General features: G+C 41.1%; 1 protein-coding gene across 1 annotated transcript in view; it reads right to left on the bottom strand.

The window, feature by feature from the left end:
- Positions 1 to 6,165: 6,165 nt before the first annotated feature.
- st8sia1 (ST8 alpha-N-acetyl-neuraminide alpha-2,8-sialyltransferase 1) overlaps positions 6,166 to 21,972 on the bottom strand; it is a 50,870-nt gene continuing 35,063 nt past the window's right edge. The window contains exons 4-5 of the mRNA XM_079552518.1: positions 9,740 to 9,832; positions 6,166 to 6,840 (exon numbers count right to left, since the gene is read on the bottom strand). Coding sequence (XP_079408644.1) covers positions 6,378 to 6,840; positions 9,740 to 9,832 — 556 coding nt within the window. The 3' untranslated portion in view covers positions 6,166 to 6,377. The remainder of the gene's footprint in view (positions 6,841 to 9,739; positions 9,833 to 21,972) is intronic.

Here is a 21,972-nt window from a genome sequence, read left to right as displayed (position 1 = left end):
TGAACGTCTAACGGTACACGATCCTGACATGTAGCTCTTTCTCGAAATGGTCGATTGGATTTCTAATGCTGGAATATAAGAAACAACATGGCAGCGCCGTGTATTAAATATGTAAATAAAGACACCCGACATTCCTTGTGTGCTAACTGCACTCTCCTATTGATTATTTTAGATCATACATGTAAATCAGCATTATTGCTTCAATTTTGTTTTTGTGTCACTGGTGCTGAACTTTCCGATTTAGCAATTGGAACACAGTAAGCTGGAGAAAAAGTCCACCTCAGCTTAGAATTTTGAACAAGTGAAACGCAGCATTAATAACAAAGGCTAATTACAGTTGACGAACAGGGCAAAAAAATCGATTTGAATTAAAAATCGAGTTGGTTGGTCAAATCGATTTATATTTTCACTAAATCGATTTTTTGGGGGATTTTTTTTTAGCGAGTGTTACTATGGCGATGCTAGTATACATGCATTTCAGTCATGTGACTTTTGTTGTTATGGTGGCCATTTTGAAAACCGAAGTAGAATTATGCAGTACTACAACATGTTACAATATCTCTGCTCGGGATATAAATGAAAGACAACTGACTGACAGTGGCATTTTTATGTACTTGTGGGACTTATGTACAAGCAGATAACAGTAAAAAATACGTCCCCAGAGATGCACGTTTATGTGAAGAAACCAGTGAGTCAGTGTTTAAGAAGTTAGCATGCTACCTGTTTGCATTTAGCTTCAACAGCTCAGCTCCGACCTCTCCAAGAGAAAGCCCTGAACCACACTTCAAACTTTGGCTGCAACATGTGACAGAGGTCAGAGCTTAGCATGCTAACCGGTAGCATGCTAACCGGTAGCATGCTTACGCCTTGAGCAGCTTAAACAGTGACTCTTACTGAGACTCTGTTTGACGTGACAAACTGTAAAGATCACAAAGAAAAGTTTTGTTCTTTTTTAGTCTGAGGAGTGAAACAGATCTTAGTAAATCCTGCTGTAGCTCGACAGACAGAGCAGCTACATCTTTGACATCTGTTCACATAACTGTTGGTTATATCACATAAACGTGCGTCTCTGGGGTCGTGTTTGTACTGTTCTCTTCTTGAGCAATGATTACGAGTACATCAAAATGCCACTGTCAGTCAGTTGTCTTTCGTTTTCATCCTGAGTAGAGATATTGTTACATGTTGTAGTACTGCATAATGCTACTTCGGTATTTAAAATGGCAGCCGGAACTATTTGTGATGTCATTGGAAACGCATGTATAGGGTGACCAGATGTCCCAGTTTTGAGTCTTTCGTCCCACGTCCCAATAGTTTTCCCCAAAACCATTGATTTGTCCCAGGTTTAGTCAGTCTCTGTTCCAGTTGTCCCGGTTTTTGACCAGTATTATTCCGGATTGGTGCATGTCATGAGGCGTTTTACCATTCACCGTGTGTTGTGTTTATTTTTATATGCTTATGTTTTAGATGCTATAAGAAACAATATTTGGATGCAAAGTACATTATAGACCTATGAGAAATCATAGAAGTCATTTATAAGTACTTTGACAAAGTTAATTGTTGTATGTGATGAATAACAATGTGTTTGAAACCTATATTATGCAAAGTCAACAATATGATTTTATAAAGATACTTGTAATATGAATAAAGTTCATGACCTTAAGCTTACTGTTGAACTTATACGACCTTATGAAAGTGATGTGTTGTATTGTAAGCCTTTCAAAAGAGGATTTGGTTTTGTGGCCCGACGCTGATGGGGAAAGATACGACCTCAGCTCTAACTTTCAATTGCAGGTGCCAGACATGCTGTCTAAATCGGTTAGAACCGGCTGCACAATTAATAAATATGTAAGCACTTCTTAGAAAACTTATGAATATGCAAATAATTCCTAGGAATAGGAGGTTCCTCTTTTGAAGGTATATAAACTTGTGTGTGCTCATTGCATTTTTGGTAGAATTTCTACTTGAGCACGCTAATAAGCACTCTGTAATTTTCTACCCTCTTTTGTACATTGATTTTGACTTTGTGGTGGCTAGTTGTGGTGAGTACAACCAGTCCTTATTGAGGATACACATTGAGAGCATACATTGCAAAGTACCATCTTATCTTATCATACTTTGGATCTAACCCTCCTGGAACTGCCACCTTAACGTGGTGGAGGGGTTTGAGCACCCGAATGATCGTGGAGCTCTGTCGTCGGGGGCTTCGTGCCCCTGGAAGGGTCTCTCAGGGCAAACAGGTCCTAGGTGACCGGTCAGATAAAGAGCGGTTCAGAAGCCCCTTATGAGAGACCAACAGGCCCGGTTAGAACCATGAGGCCGTCCTTCTGTGGACCCACCACCTGCAGGAGGAGCCATAAGGGCTGGTGCGGTGATTTAGGCAGCTCCAACAGCTGCTCCCACGACCCGGAAACAGACAAGTGGAAGAAAATGGATGGATGGACGTTGGATCTATTGAGACAACTGTTTGTCCAAACCAACATTTATGCCTCTTAGTGTAGGTAGGTATTGAGAGCATACGTTGGATCTATTGAGACTACTGTTTGTCCAAGCCAACATTTATTGCCTCTTCTAGATTAGGCCTGTAACCAATAAGGCTGGTTGTATACTCTCCGTGGAAACAGCTAAACATGAATACATTTCCCTGAAACACAGTTTCTGTTGCCCAGTGCTCATTGTAGGGACTACCTCTTACATTTAAAGTTATCTCAGAACATCTGCCTGAAGACCTTCTTTGTTGGTGAATAATCCCTCTTTCTTGCACTGTTCAAGTGAAGGAAGTCTTTCAGCCTTGTGAGGTAAAGGTTTAAGGGTCTCAACATTAGGGAGTCCACTGGGATCATTCCTCTTAGATTTTAATAGTCTGTTGGTTCTATCAGAGCAGTTCGACACCGTGGGAAAAGGCAGTCAACATTTGGAACCCAAAGTGTGTCCCAGTTTTCTTTTTTTTTTATCTGGTCACCCTATGTTAGTGCTTTAACCTCCAAGAATGTCAGGAGAAAACTCTCTGTTGTGATTAGTTCTGCACAAACAAATTATAGAAATATTTTACTATACTCCATGCACTTCCCATGCAAAGTCATATTGTTTACAGTGCTGTCAAAAAATGATATTGAAAGATAAACCACAAAATGTACAATATTTCCAAGGCCTGAAAACACATGCGTCCATCTTGGCTTCAACATTGTCAGGTTTCCCTTGTACAAAAATAAAATACAATTGTCAAACAAAATACGTCACATATCAAGAACCACAACATAGGCTCAGTTCTACCAGTATTCCCATATACAAAAAAAACAAACAAACAAAAAAGACCCCGGCAATGACATAAATAATCATAATTACAATTTTTACTTCAAACTAGCATTTTAAAAAAAAGTATTCACAGTCATTGAAATGCCGCTTTGGGACATCTTAAGTTCTCTGTCTTTTTGTTGCTCCTTATTTTGCGAGTTTACAGCAGAAAGGGAGGCTCAAAGAGACTTCTGTTTCCTCTTGGCTTGGCACTAATCTTGGCAAAGTATAGAACAGGACAGGTATCAGGAGGAGTTTCAACAATGCAGGAACAGTAGTGTGAGTCCATGTGTGTGTGTGTGTTTAGTAACCGGGCAAATGTGAGGTACCGTGTTATCCAGCAAATGTCGGGAATGTAGAGTACTGTACAAAATCCTTCTTCTACTGCTGAAGCGCTTGGCATTTCCTGGAGTACACACATGCCTAGCGTACCACATTTATGATGCTCATAAATAATCCACTGGACTGGTTCTGAGCAGTTCTGCGCTCAAAGTGGGTTCGCCACAGAGACTGCAGAGGTAGCACCGGGCAAAATTCACGATTTCAAATGATAAAACAATCAATGCGGATGTACCTGAAATGTTTTCACGCCCCCATTATGCATGACGTCCACTTTAAAGAGGGGGGATTATGCTTTTTTCAATCACATAATCACATAGCACCAGTCTATAGCACACTGCAATGATGATGCAACCTTATGTTGGTCTGTAAATGCAGTAAACTAAATTGAATCAATTTGCCCTCACGAAATGGCTGTAGCAAACGTCTTGAAATAGGCCTCTGTCTCTTTAAGACGCCCTGACCCTTTCGGACACGCCCCCTTGCCATCATCACAACACCACTGCATGCAGTCTCACACGCATTGAAACTACCATCGATTTTCGGTGCATTTTAATTTTACTGTTGGAAAGGAGCTCCACAGGCTCTGTGTCCACACCGAGGGAGCTCTTGCCTGAAAAATAACTGCTGTTTGGAGGCTATATAGTCCCTCTTTGCTACTGCCATACCCTAAGGATCTTTAACTATACCCCCATGGACTACACCAGGATCAGAGAGAGATTATCTGTGCAGGTGGACAATGGTTATTCGAGGTTTACCCCATTAGCATGTTACTATCAGCTACAGCTCATTGTTGATGAAAAGTCTGCAAAAAACACAAATGTGTAAAGCCTGGCTCATTGTGTGTTCATCCTAAAAGCTGCTTCAAGTAGTTGTTTGCTTTATTGACTGCACAATATACTGCTTGTTTTCTATGAATCGTTCCGAGCTAGCTGTTAGCTCCTCGCGGCTAGTAGCTCCGGAAGAAAACCACTCGGCTTTGACCCATTTGAGCAATAAACTTCTAAATCAAGTGTGATCTCATTGTTCAACGGTTCTTTATGTAGACGGTGGTTATATTGACTTTATTCGTGCATACTGTATTTGTCGTTTTCACTTGATGACCAGGGCTTTAGCTTGTAGCACTAGCTTTCTCCGGAGGGAATGCTATCAGGGCATCATCAAGGCCCAAACGCATTCCCAGCGCAGATCCCGCCACAGAAATAACTTTTCTTGTCACTGGTTTTAATCCTGGGTGTTTCGGTAACAGAAACGCTGATGTGTGTCTTTGTAAAAGTCTCAGAGCTGCTGTAGCTCCGGTTCACAACACATGAAGCTAATCCTCCATGATGACTCTGACTGTTTACATCTGCAGGCTCGACATGCGGGGAGGGGGTTCTGTGGTTGGTAACTCGGCTGGTGACAGTTCGGTGGCGTCTCCAGGAGGTGGGGGCGTTCCTAGGAGGACTCGGGCAAAGCTACACCTAAAATGGCTGCCGTCTTTTTTAAAGATTACTCAAACATACGTGAATTTGCCAAGGCAACACTCCAGGCATGTTTTCAATGAGGGAATGACATATATGACAGATTTTACATAATACCCCCCCCTTTAAGACGTTAAATGTCACCTATCAGACAGTTCGGAGCAATGGGAGAGCGCTGAAGCTGAATCTATCGCTATCACATTTTGATCCAGATTTCCAGATGCATATGGGTTTCCTCCTCTGCCCGAACATGGCGAGCAAAAAGTAAACTCCTAAAACACGACACACATTTGGACTCGTCTTGAGCCGAGGCATATACAGATACATACTTTCTCATTGTACGCTCCTAACATGTAATATCCGTTTTGCACAGTACTGCACATTCCCTTCCATTTTGGCAAAAAAAAGAGGTTTTTACACTCACACCCCGCTGCAGCAGGCAGCGTGACATTCAATGGGACATACAGTAATACTTAAGACTACCCAGCGTTGTCTTATTTTGAATTCTATTTGGCACCGCACAAAATGCCAAACAAGCACGACATAGGAACTGATTCCTTCACCTACATTTCTCCCATGTTCGAATAACAGAGGACCGTGATTAGGCCAAAAATCGTTGACGTTTGCACCAATGCTCTCTGAGTCCGACTGTTTCCGCAGTCAAAGAAATGTATCATGGTCAAAAACAGGCTTTTGAAATCAAAGGTCACGGTCAACCTTTACAACATGTTTGGTTCTTATGTCACAAATGCTTGGGGGAAGAAAGAAACAACAAGACCCAGGCAGGAAACATAATGTCAAATCATCTGCCAAGTCTTGCTCCTTGGGCTCTCTCCGTCTTCTCCCTCCGTCTTTTCAGTGCATTTTATTATCCCCCCGGGTTCTCGTCTCCTTCTCCCTCTGTATTCATCTAAAGCCCACAGGGAGCTTTGGTCATGCTGACTCATATGTCATTGAGATCCAGTAATCAGCAAACAAAGACACCCCCCCCCCCTCAAATATTTTGCACCCGCTATTTCCTGGAACAGTGACACATCTGTTAATCAATGCAAGTCACTTATCTGGGGTATTTTTGTCTTTGGGAAGGTCTATCTTACAATGTGTGCTGGCCGAGCACATTGTTATGCTAATGATGGGGGGAGGGCTTGTATGTCCACACTAATGCAGCGCTTGAGTTTTTCTTGAGTTAGAAAACCCACTCAAATCTTTGCTGAATCGGGGGACACACGCGCCTTATCCGCTTCCTGGTCCTATGTCAGTAACAGTCTATGACCCGCCTTCCCTTTAGGGGCAGCTGCCGACGCGCATCCGCAGCGTGCCGGTTTTGTGAAGCTGCCAAAGCTGCAGGAATTCCTCTGGCATGGCGTGGAACCACTTATCGGGCAGGATGTTGTCGTAGTAGTGATGGCTGATCGGCTGCTCGTTCAAGCCCATTGAGAAGGGCCAGAATCCGTAGATGGTGACCTCTTCGCACAGCCCTATAGCGAGGCTGACCAGGAACAACCCGGTGGACAGCCTCCTGGCGTGCACGCCGTGGGATTTCCAAAACTTGCCGACCGCGCGGAGGAATTCGGGGTTGGCGAACAGCATGGTGAGGTTGGAGGAGGCGTCGGAGAGGGAGTGGTGGGCCCGCAAAGAGGGGTCCGTGCCCGGTCTCATGGAGAAGGCCGGCATGTAGATGTAGCTGGAGCCGTAAGCCTTCATGCTGTCCACAAAGGCCTTCCGCGACCACAGCAGGTTCTGAAATCTGAAGGACAGAAGGGGACACAGTCACATATTAAAGAAAATACACACCGGCGCCCTATTCAGCTCCCCATTCCCCCTGCTACTGCTCATGCTGAAGAAAAGTGAGATTTACTGTTTCTGTTTATGACTGATGTAAAGGAGCGCCGTACATGATACATAATGTTAGATATAGAGATCCATCAAATCCACTCTTTATTAAATGTAATTTATTAAAATCTGAAGATATAGTAGACTATAATATCCTCCAGGTTTTGTATAAAGCAAATAGAAAAATATTGCCAGTGAACGTCCAAGAAATGTTTGAGAAAAGAGAAAGTCACTATAATCTGAAAGGAACAGACATCTTTAACAAGCCCAGGTTCAATTCTAAAGCAATGGAACGAACTGTTACAGTGACAGGAATCAGTTTATGGAATAAACTCCAGAAAGAAGTGAAAAAGTCAGAAACTCTCCTAGAGTTTAAAAAACACATAAAAGCCACAATGTTAAAAAAGTATGAAGTACTTGGACATGAGTAATGTGGGATATTTGATCTGAACAAACATGAATTTGACGGTTTGTTTCTTTTTGACTATTTGTAAACATTCAAGAATACGAAGGTTCTGTATTTTATACATTGAAAAACTGAATATAGAATACAAAAACATCTGTTAATACTGTAAATATACACATGTATAAACATAAGACTGTAAATATATGTATGTAGACATACCATTTTCCAAAGGACAACAGTGTGAAGTGTAAAGTGTGAAGTAACAAAAGGGGCAGAAGACTTGTTCTTCTCCTCTGCTCCGTTTCATTCATACTGTGTTGGCTTGGCGGTTTTATTGTGATTGCATAACATCACTTTTGAATGAAATAAATAAATAAAATGAAAATGAATGACATGAGATGAAGTTTGAGTCTAAATGGCTTTAAAATTGGCCGCAGGATTGTGCTTTACTGATAAATAGATTTTGAAAAATGTATCTAGTCTACACCGCGTTCCAAATTATTATGCAAATTGTATTTCAGTGTCAAAAAGGTAAAAAAAATTAAACTCATGGATGGTGTTGTACCTCTGGGCTCTTGAATCACTGACATCAATCTCAGACGCCTGGGGAAAATGAGTAAACAGCATTTTCAAGCAACAAAGGAAAGAAAAAGGATCTCTCTGCTGATGAAAAGCGTGAAATAGTTGAATGCCTTGGTCTAGGTATGAAAACCTTCGATATTTCATGAAAGCTTGATCATCGTACTGTTAATTTGTGGCTGATTCAGAGCACACACGGGTTTGTGCAGATAAAGGCACAATGAGGACAGTTTCTGCCAGACAAATACATCAGATTAAGAGAACCTTCACTCACCTGTAACTAAAACTATTTAGCAGTTGTTTTTTAGCTGTTTATTTGCTCTGATTTATTCACCTGTCTGTCGAAACTATAGCAGAGATAATGCCCAAGCCTAATCTGTGCAACAAACTGGAGGAGCATCATTTTAAGTGATGCTGATATATTTTTTGCACAGGGGGGTTGAGGCTGGTTTATATAATAACTATTGTTGGGTGACAATTGCGACAAATTTCCATTTGTGGGACAATGAAGTTTACCTTATCTTCGATTGTTGACGACTTTACTGAAGTAGCATGTCATTTTTATTTATTTATTTATTTGATAGGGACAATGCATATTAATGAACAGTTGCACATGAGCACTGTAAATATGCCAGATTATAGCGGGGATGCTAGTTTCCATCTGTAGTCCCGAGGCAGGCAGCACATACACAATTTACAATTAACATAATGTGACAACAATAAATGCAGTAACAACTAAAAGTGTTCACAGGCCTGGTTTTCCCTTTGCCACTGTTTAAAACGTGCTTTAAAAGTGGCCAGAGTTGGAGTCTCTCTGTCTGATGAAGGGAGACTATTCCAGTACTCGGTGCCTTTTACAGAGAGCACAGTCTGTCCAGAGGAGGTTCTCCTGTGTAGAGCCTCACAGAGAGCACAGTCTGTCCAGAGGAGGTTCTCCTGTGTGGAACCTCACAGAGAGAGCACAGTCTGTCCAGAGGAGGTTCTCCTGTGTGGAACCTCACAGAGAGCACAGTCTGTCCAGAGGAGGTTCTCCTGTGTGGAACCTCACAGAGAGCACAGTCTGTCCAGAGGAGGTTCTCCTGTGTGGAACCTCACAGAGAGCACAGTCTGTCCAGAGGATGTTCTCCTGTGTGGAACCTCACAGAGAGCACAGTCTGTGTGGAACCTCACAGTCTCGTCGAGCTGATGCCCTGGTGCCCGTGATCCCACTAACAGACTTTGGCTTGATGAAATCCTGCAATGGAGGCGGAGCAAGTCCATGCAATACTTTATATACAAGGCAACCATATTTAAAATGAATGAAGTTATCAAAATTGAGTAGATGATGCTTCTCTAAAACAGTGCAGTGGTGAAAGGAGAACGGTTTCTTGTCCAAGATTTTTATGGCTTTTTTAAAAAGAGACTCTATTGGTTTGAGTGTTGTACCAGCAGCAGTGACCATGTGGTTATACAATCCTCTACATGAGACAGAATCATGGAGTGTAAAAACATTCGGGCCGCATACAGAGACATAGAGGGTCTTACCTGTCTAAAATTTGCTACATTAAAATTAACAGTTTTAGTGAGCCGTTTAACATGTTTCTTAAATGTCAGTAAAAGGAATAATTCCAAATATCTACATCTTGTATGTTTGGAAATGTATAGAAAAGATAATAATAAAGTCCAAGGTTTTCCCAAATATAGGACGCAACTAGCACTACTACCACTAAAATACTGCTGTCACTACCAGTACCACCACTTCGACATGGACATTCACTCCCATTGAAGCATGTGTGCGTGTTGGCCCTGTGTGGTAAATGTCCCGTCAGCAGCGAGAGTTTGCGCTCACCTCTTCTCGATGATGCTGGGGTTTGCTGTCACCAGGTGCGTTCTGGTGCCCACGTCCTCATTGTACTCTTCAGAAAGTGGAGGAAGATTGCACCTACAGAAGAAAGACAAAAAAAACATACGAATTCAGACAAACGACAAGCACCTGGATAAACGAGTTCAGATTCCTATAAAACACTTTGACAATGGGGATAATTGTTTTTTTTTTTTTTAATGCAAGTCATCGTGCTGCCGTGGGTCCAGTGTCTGTGTGCACTGATGTGAGAGTGGGGTTAAGATATTTGTTTGTGGTAGGTTTGCACAAAAGGACGACAAATCACAAAGGCCACAAATCCATCAAATGAAATGTGATGATTCGCAGCAGAGGCTTCATGTGCCGCCACAAACTGCAGCCACCTGTCACCACACGCTACCATTAATGCGGGCTGGAACTGCATCGCGTTCTCTCGGAAATCTGTTAAGAATGTCAAGAATCCGGTGAACCGGTAAATATAGATACGACGGGGGAAGTTGCTCCCACACTTCCCCCGTCACCCACGGTGTCCCCCAAGGCTCCGTGCTCGGCCCCCTCCTCTTCACCATCTACATGCTTCCCCTCGGTCAGATCACCCGGCACCATGGACTCCACTTTCACTGCTACGCCGACGATACCCAGCTCTACATCTCCACCATATCCATCAACCCGGTTTTCCTCTCCACCATCACTGACTCCATCTCCGATATCGAAACCTGGATGGACAATAACTTTCTCAAACTCAACAGCAATAAAACAGAACTCCTCATCACCGGCCACAAATCTCTCCTCCCCTCTGTCCAGAACTTTACCCTGTCACCCCCTCCCCCTCTGTAGGCAACCTCGGCATCATAATGGACTCCACCCTCTCCCTTACCCAGTCAACAGCTGAAATCCTCATCCACGCATTCATCACTTCCAGACTCGACTACTGCAATAGCCTCCTCTACGGACTTCCCACCGCTCATCTCCAAAAACTGCAATACATCCAGACCTCCCCACCCCCGTCCTCCAACAGCTCCACTGGCTCCCCGTTCAATATCCCATTCAGTACAAGCTCCTCCTCCTCACCTACAAATCCTTCCATAACCTGGCCCCGCCTTACCTCTCCGAGCCCCTGCAACAACACCAACCCCCCCCGCCGACTCCGCTCAGCCGACGCCAACCGCCTCACTCCCATCACCCGGACTAACCGCCGGACCTTGGGGGACCGAGCCTTCGCCATCGCCGCCCCCACCCTCTGGAACTCACTCCCACAGCCCATCAGAAACTCTGACGCACTACCAACCTTCAAATCAGTCCTCAAAACCCACCTGTTCAAACTAGCTTTTTCTTAAACCCCCCTTTTTGTTTTTTATTCCCCATGTAAAGCGCCTTTGAGTGTCCAAAAAAGCGCTATATAAGTCTGATGTATTATTATTATTATTATTATCATTATTATCATTATTATTAGATACCCTTCGTTCCCTTCGCAAAGTCACTCTTCCTGGTCTTTTGTGGAGGCTGCGTTGTCCTCCAGCTCCAGGTGTATTGTATTTTACATAAATGAACTTTTCTTAACACTTCTAGTGCTGCTGGCAGGATGTGATCTACGCATGTTCTGCTCCATCGCTTCAGCGCCTTTTCTGCCACTTCTCGTAAACGCAACTTCTGCATTTTTCTCAATGCAAACCAAATTCTTGACAAATGACTGACAAACCAAAATCAGCATTTTGCTTTGGCTCCACACAACAGAGCATCCTTTTGCTGAGAGCGCTGTTTGCATCGGTGCAGCGTGGGCTTCTGTCAATTTTGGGTGCAAGTTTGAGGGATATTATGATTCCTACACTATGAATGAAACGAAAGTTTACACTCATGACATTAGTGAAAGATTTTTTAGCAACCAGAAACAAATATCACGAATGTCACGAGCCGATGCGCTCTGTTCAGAACCATATTAAGATGCTCCTCTAACAATCAACGGTGCTGCAGTGGAGACGGTGGTTCCTGGTGTGCACATCACAGAGAAGCTCTCCTGGACCATGCACACCACATCACTGGTCAAGAAAAGTAATCAGTGTCTCTACTTTCTCCGCAAGTTAAGAAGAGCCAGAGTCCCAGCCTCAGTTATGTGCAACTTCTACAGAGGGACGATCGAGAGCATCCTGACCAGCTCCATCACTGTGTGGCACCAGCACTGCCTCCTGCAGAAGGAGCCTCCAGCGCATCGTGAGAGCAGCGGAGAAGATCTGCGGAGCCCCTCCTCTCTATTAAGGAGATGTGCTCCACCCGTCTCACCCGCAAAGCCGTCAGAATCGCCAGGGACCCTTCGCACCATCACACAGTCTCTTCAAGGTTTTGCCGTCAGGGAGGAGACTGCGGAATCTACGGGTCAGTTCCAGTCGACTGAGGAACAGTTTCGTACACAGGGCCATCGCGAAGCTGAACTCCCTGAACTCCCTCCCACCCCTCTTCCCCCTCCCCCGCTCCACAATCAATCGTGTAAACGCAGCACCCTGATGTCATTTACCTGGATATGCTAATATTCAGGTTATTAGAAACAAGGACACTCTCATGGGATATTCCCACAGTTTCCAGGATACTGTGCCATGTAAACGCAGCGTCCTGGTTTCTCACCACTACTGAGCAAGTGCCAACATTAGAAACAGATGGTAAGGTCAAGGTCAAGGTCAAAGTTTATTTATAAAGCACATTTAAAACACAGTTGACACTGCCCAAAGTGCTGTACATGTTTCAGTGAGAGATAAAAAAAAAAAAAACTCTTCCTCACCCTCCGCGGGCGGTCTCTCTTTTTTCCTCCTGCTCGGGTCCTCTACCAGAGGCCTGGGAGCTTGAGGGTTCTGCGCAGTATCTTTGCAGTTCCTAGGACTGCACTTTTCTGGACCGAGATGTCTGATGTATTTCCTGGGATCTGCTGGAGCCATATTTGGCTGAGGGGGTTCAGACCTATGCAGAACAGCAGTGGGGACAGGGCGTCTCCTTGGAATATGCCACATTTGATGGAGACTTGTGCAAGTGGCTTGCCATTGGCTTCAAGGGTGGTTTTCCACAGCCTCATCGAGTTTGCAATGAAGGCTCTTAGAGTCCTGTTGATGTTGTATATCTCCAGGCATTCAATGATCCAAGTATGTGGCATTGAGTCGTAGGCTTTCTTGTAATCAATCCAGGCAGTGCTCAGGTTAGTGTGTCGGGTTCTGCAGTCTCGAGCGACTGTTCTGTCTACCAGGAGCTGGTGTTGGGCTACTGGAACAAGGCGGAAATGGGAGAGATGCGAGAACAGATAATATATATATATATATATATATATATATAAATATATATATATATATATATATATATATATATATATATATAAATATATATATATATATATATATATATATATATATATATATATATATATATATATATATATATATATATATATATATATATATATATATATACACACGGTACAAAATAACAACATGGAATGCTCAACTCAGCTCGTGTTGAAAGCCAACACATAGGGGCGCGTTTTAAAGAGTGACTTAAAACTCTCAATGGATGAGGCTGATCGAACACTCAAAAGGAGCTCGTTCCAAAGTTTGGGTCCAGAGACCGCAAACGCTCTGTCACCTCGGGTTTTTTTCTGAGAGCGGGGACAGGTTAAAAGCTGTCGGTCACATGACCGCAGGGCTCTCACAGGAAAATACAAAGTCAACATTTCAGAGAGATGGCCATTCAGTGATTTAAAAACCAACAGTGGGATTTTAAATTGCATCCTGAAGGGCACCGGGAGCCAGTGAAGAGACTGTAGCACAGGAGTGATGTGGTCATAGCGCCTGATGCCGGTAAAGATCTACATGTTTCATGTTTCAGCCTCCATCTGCAGGCCGTGATCAGAAACATCACGGTTTCAGGGAAAAGCAGGAAACGGAGAACCGACACCATCGACCCTGACGAGCGTTTCTACTGTCACCCTTCTCCAGAGGTCACGCCCCCCGTCGCCCTGAGGCCACCGGGTGGCAGGGGGAGTGGCCAGCTTCATGGACCTGTCAGGACCATCTGCTCAGAGACAGTTGTGTCCCGATTTTACCAGTATCGGACACTCACGGCTCAAGAGGCAGGAGGTCATCACACCAAGAGACGGAAGCGGTCACTGCACTCTTCCAAAACATGATGGCATGTGCAGCTACTGATACACTGTTATCCTGCGCTTTCGTCTGTTTTAAGTGAGAAACTGCGTTGTATTGGCAGACATTAAAGTTTACTGAAAAGGCTTCCTGCAGCTTGTTCCTACGTCATATCCAGAGTTGCTCTAATTGTTTGATGCCGTCTGTCAATCACGGCCACCGGGAAATCACTGAGATCACGCTCGCTCCCAGACTACATGTCTACAAAGCATGTAGTTTGACGAGTGAGACTGGCCACCTCGGAAGGAAGAACAGCTGATTTAATGCCACCGCACGTCTGTGATACTGTAATGACGGACTGCAGAATGAACGTTACAAACTGCCAACAGACCAATCTGTCAGTTTGGGACTCTGAACAAAACTGGGGTCTCATTTAAGAAACTGTGCGAGAGACTCTGCCTCTAAGAGTCCGTACGAGCAAAACCCAAACTTCACTTATGGAGAAAAGAAAATCCTCCGTACGCAAAGCACCAGTTCAGTTGCGAAGACTACTGTTACCCATAATGCACTGCAAAATTCAGTCGCTCCCCCGCCCATCGGATGAAATTTTGGGAGAGCAGAACGCCTGAATTAGAATCCAGATTATTATCATAACCAGCGTGTGACCGATAACCAGGAAACTTGTGCACATGTAAATGACTGTCTCTGTCTCTTACAGCTTCCTTTGTGATATTCATATTGGATACATCAAGTAACTTGGGTAAAAAAGTGTGTACAACATCTTAAATGAACTTATGTAGAAATGTTTGCTCTTTTATAGATCAGGGGTGCCCAAAGTGGGGCCCGTGGGAACAAAATTGTACTCTTTAAAAAAAAAAGTGGTTTGCCCGCCAGAGAGTGACCTATTTTTGCGCCACATCCGGTTTATACTAACTCTCCCATTCGTTCTCAATGGTAAAAATAGATGCAGTACACCTTTTGGCCACCACCCACAAATTGGGGGCGCTGTTTCACTCCTTTCACACAGAAACACTGTTGTGGCGTCTGGGTGTTTATCACAGAGCGTTGTAGCATCAACTTTCACAGTTCTCCAACTTTTTTTGCAAAGGTTGTTGACGTCAACAATGCCACAAGTTAAAAATTGATTTATAAAAGAATTGATGTTGAACTGATGCTTTCAAAAATAATCTAATATGGCGATTTAATTGAGTTAACAAATGAATGAGGTAAAGCCACTGTAGATACTGTACATACAGGTGTTGTTTACATTTTGCACTTTTTTGCTACAATTGTTCTGTTCTACTAAAACTAGGCTTTTGCCATAGTTAACATTTGTTTTAATGTTGCATGTTTTTTGCATAGATAGAATCAAATGCAAATGTATAGCCATAGTTATTTGCTGTTACATTAGCTTCCTGCTTCACATCGCTGTGTTTGGCCCGCGACCCACAGGCACTTTTTTGTTTTGGCCCTCAGAGACAAAACGTTTGGGCACCGCTGTTATAGATACTTTAGTCTATCAGTATAATGTACAGCAATATGATTTGGGGAGCAACTTGCCAAACAAATCTAAATAGGATTTTATTAATAAAAAATAAATTGTCTTCTATGGCACCAATATCTTTATAAGTTTGTGAATATGCCAAATGTTTTGCCCAGAGCTATTATATGTACAGTCTTCTACTTCAGATAGATACAGACGGCATCTCTGGAATCGCCCATATATGGTCATGTTTGAAAACAGTTAAGGGGGAAAACAATTTTGAAGAAACTTTCTCTAATTATTCAAAAACTACTTTAACAAATGCTGAATTATGAACATAGTTTTCTACTAGATAAAGATACAAAGACATGGAGAGGAGCAAAGTGGTTCAACAGCCCATAAATACATAAAAAAACGGAGAATGCTAACATGATGCTACATGTTAGCATCGGGCTAATGCTAACAGTTAGCTAGCGCTGGCTACAACTGCCGTTTTTTCACTTCTACTGAACAATCTGCTGTGAAAAAATATCCATATGGGCCCGATTTACATTTGACTTTATTTGTATGTGATAAATAAGTTCATATTCCACCAGAAAATGGCAAAAAAAGTGGAAAATTGAGTTTCCCAAATGATTGTATTTTCCCCCTTGGCGAGACTATTCCCACAATCAACTCTTTCAACAGACAGCTAAAAAAAGGTTGTATGAAAATGATTAAGCGGTTAAATTGTTACATTTAAATGTTTGATGTTTGGTCATTGTAATCACTAACTTGATTTTCATGCCTCTGTTTGATAATGTGATTTTTTTTACGATCTCATGCTCTTCTCACTCTCCTGCACAGCTTTTCTTTTTTATCAATCTGTAAACTTGTAATTTATCTGTGCAAATGTAATCTAATCTAAGAATCAAATACCACAGTGTGAGAACCGCTGTGCCAGAAAAGGCGGAACAGTAATACACTTCTGTCACACTGAGAAAATAAACCACAGCTGGAGAGAATTCACTCACATCATTGTGTTTCACAGTTCAAAAGGAAATCACGCTGTTTGCTTGTTTAAGCTCCAGGCAGCCTCATCATCCCCGCGTGGTGTGATCACTTCCTGCTACAGTGTAATTCAGATTAAATACTACAGAAGAAGAGGGATTCCACTATTTAGAATCTGCTGACAGAGGTCGGGATTATAAAACTCGATGAGAGATTTTAATAAATTGAATAAAGTCCTTTCAACTGACAGCTCTTGTGCTTGAATAATGTCACCTCTTATTCACACATAGTTTCACCTTCATTCACCAGTATGTATTCAATCAAACTGTTTCAATACACACTTAAATTCTCCAATAGATCTATACCAAATGCAGACGTTGTTACGAGTTTATCTCATCGAAGGCAAAAAATGGTGCAGTTCATTGTCGGTTCTGTGGGAAACAAGATGTTTTCAACTGTGAAAGTGGGTCAGACCTTATTCAGCCTGGCCTGATCCTAAACTAAAGAAACTGGGGTAACACTTTATTTTACACTACCCTTGATACATTGTACCGGCCACATTTAGTGCAATGTAATGTTCTGTGTAACCGTGTGTAACAACATGTACCTATGTGTTACATACATGATGGAATAATATGTATTTGTTTGGAGGTACATAATGTAATAAGACATACGACCATAACTCTAATCAAACCAAATCACACTTTATTTATTTATGACAAAGTGCTTTACAGATTACAACATTGTAAGACTCTAACCCAGGGGCGGACTGGCCATATGTCTCATATGCCTCAACCGAGCTTTACCCAAATCTAAAAGCTAACAAGAAAAGCGTCAAAATAGCGAGAAAAAGAGGATGAAAACATGAGAAAAACACGGACAAAAAAACACAACAAAAAATGATAGAAAAAATCATTAAAAATTCAACAAAGATGTGACAAAAACTCAACCAAAGAGTGACAAAAATGTGACAAAAATGCAACAAAAATGCAACAAAAATGCAACAAAAATGTGACAAAAATGTGACAAAAATTCAACAAAAATGTGACAAATATGTGACAAAAACTCAACCAAAATGCAACAAAAATTCAACAAAAATTCAACAAAAATGTGATAAAAAATCAACAAAAATGTGACAAAAAATCAACAAAAAATCAACAAAAAATCAACAAAAAATCAACAAAAAATCAACAAAAAATCAACAAAAATGCAACAAAAATGTGATAAAAAATCAACAAAAATGTGACAAAAAAGATAAAAAAAAAGAAAAAAACACATACAAAAGGTGACACAACGCAGCAACAGCGCGAGGAAAAAGGTCAGTTTTGTGGGTCTTAGCTTTCAAATGAAGTGTTACACAGCCAAAAGAGGACAGAATGCATTTGGTTTAGACGGGTGGTAAGAGGTTTAATTATGTATTTGTGGAAGTGTCACAATTACTCTAATTTGGGCCAGGCTGGTCAGAGTCCAGGGCTGTTTTTCAGTCCCAGTCCGCCCCTGCTCTAACCCTAACCTTAAAGGGACTATACGGAGTTTAAACATGTTAAAATGATGTATCTCCCTCCCCCTACATGTTCCAGCCATGTCCTAATGTGTAGAATGAGCTCAGACCTGTTCACCACAACTGCCTCTAAAATCCTGCACTGTCACTTAAAAGTTGTTAATTTGTGTCCGTAGCACCGTCATGCACGAGCTTTAAATAGAAACTGCAGTTACACATAAGACCTGAGGTGGCAGTAGTGAGTATAAAATGACAGACTTGCATCTAGCCTCTTTAAGCCCTAACCCTAAAGGCTTATGTCTTATTACACTATGTACCTCCAAAGCACTAATACACATTATTCCATTGTGTATGTACTACATAAGTACATGTTATTACACTGTTACATAGAACATTACATTGTACTAAATGTGGCCGGTACAATAGTGTAAAATAAAGTTTTAGCTTTAGTTTATGATCAGGCCAGGCTGAATCACGTCTGCCCCACTTCGTTTTTCACAGTTGAGAACATCTTGTTTCCCACAGAACCGACAATGTAATTACACATTGTTACGGAGCAGATTACACAGTATTAAATTTAGTTTGGTATAATGTATCAAGGTAGTGTAGCTTAAAGTGTAACCGAAGCGAGTAATCAGTAATCAGATTGCTTTTGAAATATTTACTGGTTATACTTCTGTCCCCACAAAGTCCTTAGTAGTCACTGTACATAAGATACCACTACACTGCAAAAAGTATTTAACTAGATCAGCATAAACATCTCAATTTGAGCACAATAATCCAAATTTTAGTTGTTTTGACTAGTTAAGGAGTTCTTGGGCATCAGTCCTAGATTATTTCACTTGTTCTGAGATGTTTCTGACTCGTTTCGATACATTTCGTCCTTATTTCAGGTCATTTTCTTTGCCAATGGGGTAAGAAAATTGGTCTTATCTCATTGGCAATTTGACTTTCTTATTTCAAGTGAGATTTACTCTAGAACTGGTCTGAAATGTCCTCAGACAAGCAAAGCAAACTTGGTCCGATCAGGAAAAGTGTCTAAATGAGTGAAAACCGCTCAAAACAAGATACATTTCCTCAATTTAAGTCATTTAAGCCAATGCTTGATATTTACTTTTTGCAGTGTATTTTACCATTTCATTGTTTTTTGTTCATTTTCTCACATTTCTGCCTATTTGCACACCCTGAGCTGTATGTGGCAAGTAAATGTCTCCATTGTGAGATCAATAAAGGCTTATCTTATCTGAAAGTATCTATCTGAAAGTAATCTTTTAGGCGGAACGATCAGTAAATGGAAACATGGTAAATGGACTCAACTTATATAGCGCCTTTCTGCCTGTAACCTATAGTAACCTATAGTAACCTATAGGAGCGACGCGATGCCGTCACATCCAGTGTTCAGGTCGGTAGGCAAAACAACACGAGATAACAGTCAGTCACGAGGGAACTAGATATCAATGGCGACCAGTTACTGTGCCATAAACTGTACAAACCCATCTAATGATTGCTTTGTGGCTCCAACGGCAGATGCCGTTGGAGCCACAAAGAAGGAAGTATGGGTGAAAGCACTAAAGCTGCAAAACACACAAACGCCGAAACCCAAACGTCCGTCAGCGCTGGCGTGTGGAGCCTTGACAAACAAATGTAGCCATGTAGTTCTATTTCCACATTGTTACATTTTAAGAAGCAAGATTTTCATCTGATTTTGAGTTGTTTACTTTTCAGTACTTTTTTTTTTAAAACTTACCAAGTTGACTTTTTCATTTCTTCAAGTTGATTTATGTGCTTAAAAGGCGAGACACTGCAGGTGAATAGGGAAAAAATGTATATTTACAGATATCAATTTGAAACTTTTGCTGTAGATCACTGGCATAAATGTGAGAAAAAAGTACATTGCAAGTTTTCTGTCATTTTATCTTTTCTTTTATGCCTAAAAATGCCCCAAATTTCCCATCTTTTCGGCGACGAAATCTGAATAATGGATAGAGCTACATTCAAATTTATGGTTTCACTTTATTGATAAATGAGTTGCCAAGACTTTTTCAGAGGGGATTTTGGATTTCTTGTTTAGTTTTAAAAAAATCTGTTTTTTAGTGGAAAATTTTGTAAAAATTTAATTTTCGCCTTATTTTTTGACATTCAAAACTCAATAAATGGAGCTTAGGGATTAAATAGTAAAAAATCCCTCTGAAAAAATCTTCCAAATATTGTTCAGTCCAAGGCTGGAAAATTTGAAGTCTTTAGGTCCTACTGACGTGGACACAGTGTCGCCACAATGACAGAAAAATGTGTTTTGAGAAAAAGGCCCTTGAAATTGTGTTCTCCCATATAAGTCTATGGGGGAACATTGAATCAGCGCAATATTTAAACATGTTTTTGTGAAGATTAGGCATATTTTCTGTTTCCGGGTGAAAGCTTATATGTTCAGAGACCAATGTGGCCCAAAACCTGAAAACTGAAAAAAAATGAGTTTTGCCTGTAGTGTCTCCCCTTAAAAAAGAACTAATGAGGCATGTTTTAAATGTCATATTTTTTAATGGTGGAATCATACAAACAGTAAAACATTGGTTGTGTTTTGTTAGAGGATAACATTAGATCGCTCTTTATCACTGGGTCAGGCTGCACAGTCGCACTATCTCTGTCAGAGCCTTGACTGTGGGGCTCAGGTTCTTGTGTATCAGTCTGACGCTCTGAGACGGTATTTATCCCTTTTCTGTGGAAGCGTAGATAGACTTGAATGGTAGGACGAGCACAATGTCTCGAGTAAATAGTAAATAAACTTCTCCTGTATAAGACGTCCAGACTGCTGCCTGTTTTTCATCTATCCTCTCGAACACCACTGTTAATTCTCTAACATGTATAAACAAGTTTGGCTCTTAATTTTGCTTACTTGAATGCAGTGCCTCGGAATAGGTATAACGAGTTACATTTACTAAAGCGCAGTAAAGGTTAAGCTCATGCACACTCAGTCTTTACTTTTGTTGCCTCGCTCTCACTCTGCTGCCACAAACAGTGACTCAGGCTCGCTCTCATCAGTCTCTCTAACATAGAAACTGAAGTGAAATGTGACTGAACATAACCTTTTAACATGTACATGACCTGCAGGCAGGACCTTTTCTGTGGGACAGTGTGTGTCGAGGGCTATGTTTTGAGAGCTCATGATACGACATCTAGTTTTTTGAACAGTTTACTTAAAGGAATAGGCCACCGTTTTTACATACTGAGATATGTTCTTACCTTAGCTTTGATGAGTTCTTTAGGACCTGCCTTTTTTTTTATTACTTTATTGTGTGGTTTTACATTTCAGATGTGTACATTTTTACATTTCTGTTATTACACACAATATTTAGTCTTTTATTTTTTTTTTTTTTTTTTTCTCCCCTTGTATAGCAAATAAAATCAACAAACAAAAGGAGCTATTACATACCTGATGCGCTGTGACAGTGGTTCGAGTTCATACATTATAGCTAGAGAAGAAAAAATAATAATAAAAAAATAAATAAATAAATAAAAAAATACAAAAAAATATATATATATAAAAAAAAAAAAAAAAAAAAAAAAAAAACAAATAAAATAAATAAAAAGTAATAATAATTCCTTGTTTTATACTACATCAAAGCTGCCATGTATTTGGGAAAAATGGAAAGGGACTCCCCATCATGGGATTCTGATTCTTAAAATGTGTATATTCTAATATATACTATATATACACCTATATACACATTTTTTATTATCATTATTATTTTTTTTATTATTATTATTTATTCATTTATTTTATGTTACTATATAAATCTGTCTTGGTTGAAGAGAGACCATTTGTTTTGGAACTCAGCTTCTTTGTTATTTATTACATGGGTCAATGGCCTCTTTAGGACCTGCCTGGTCTTCACCCGTGCCTTCAATCACGTAAACACAGCGCAGACGGCGTTAGCATTTAGCCTCAAGATAGAAGCTGCCAAGCTCTTCCACGTTTTCCCTATTTAAATATGGTTACGTAAAGTGTTCCACTAAGTATAATTACACAAAATTAAACAATGTGGATTTTCTAAGCGGATAAAAGGGGGAACTATATTGTAAGGCGTAATAATACCAGGAGTAGTTCGAAATCCGCGCAGTAATCTTCACTTTACTG

This window comes from Gobius niger (assembly GCF_951799975.1).
Source record: "Gobius niger genome assembly, chromosome: 2".
Lineage (NCBI taxonomy): Eukaryota > Metazoa > Chordata > Actinopteri > Gobiiformes > Gobiidae > Gobius > Gobius niger.
The sequence above is the reverse complement of the archived record's forward strand: the minus strand, read 5'-3'. Positions and strand labels throughout refer to the sequence as shown.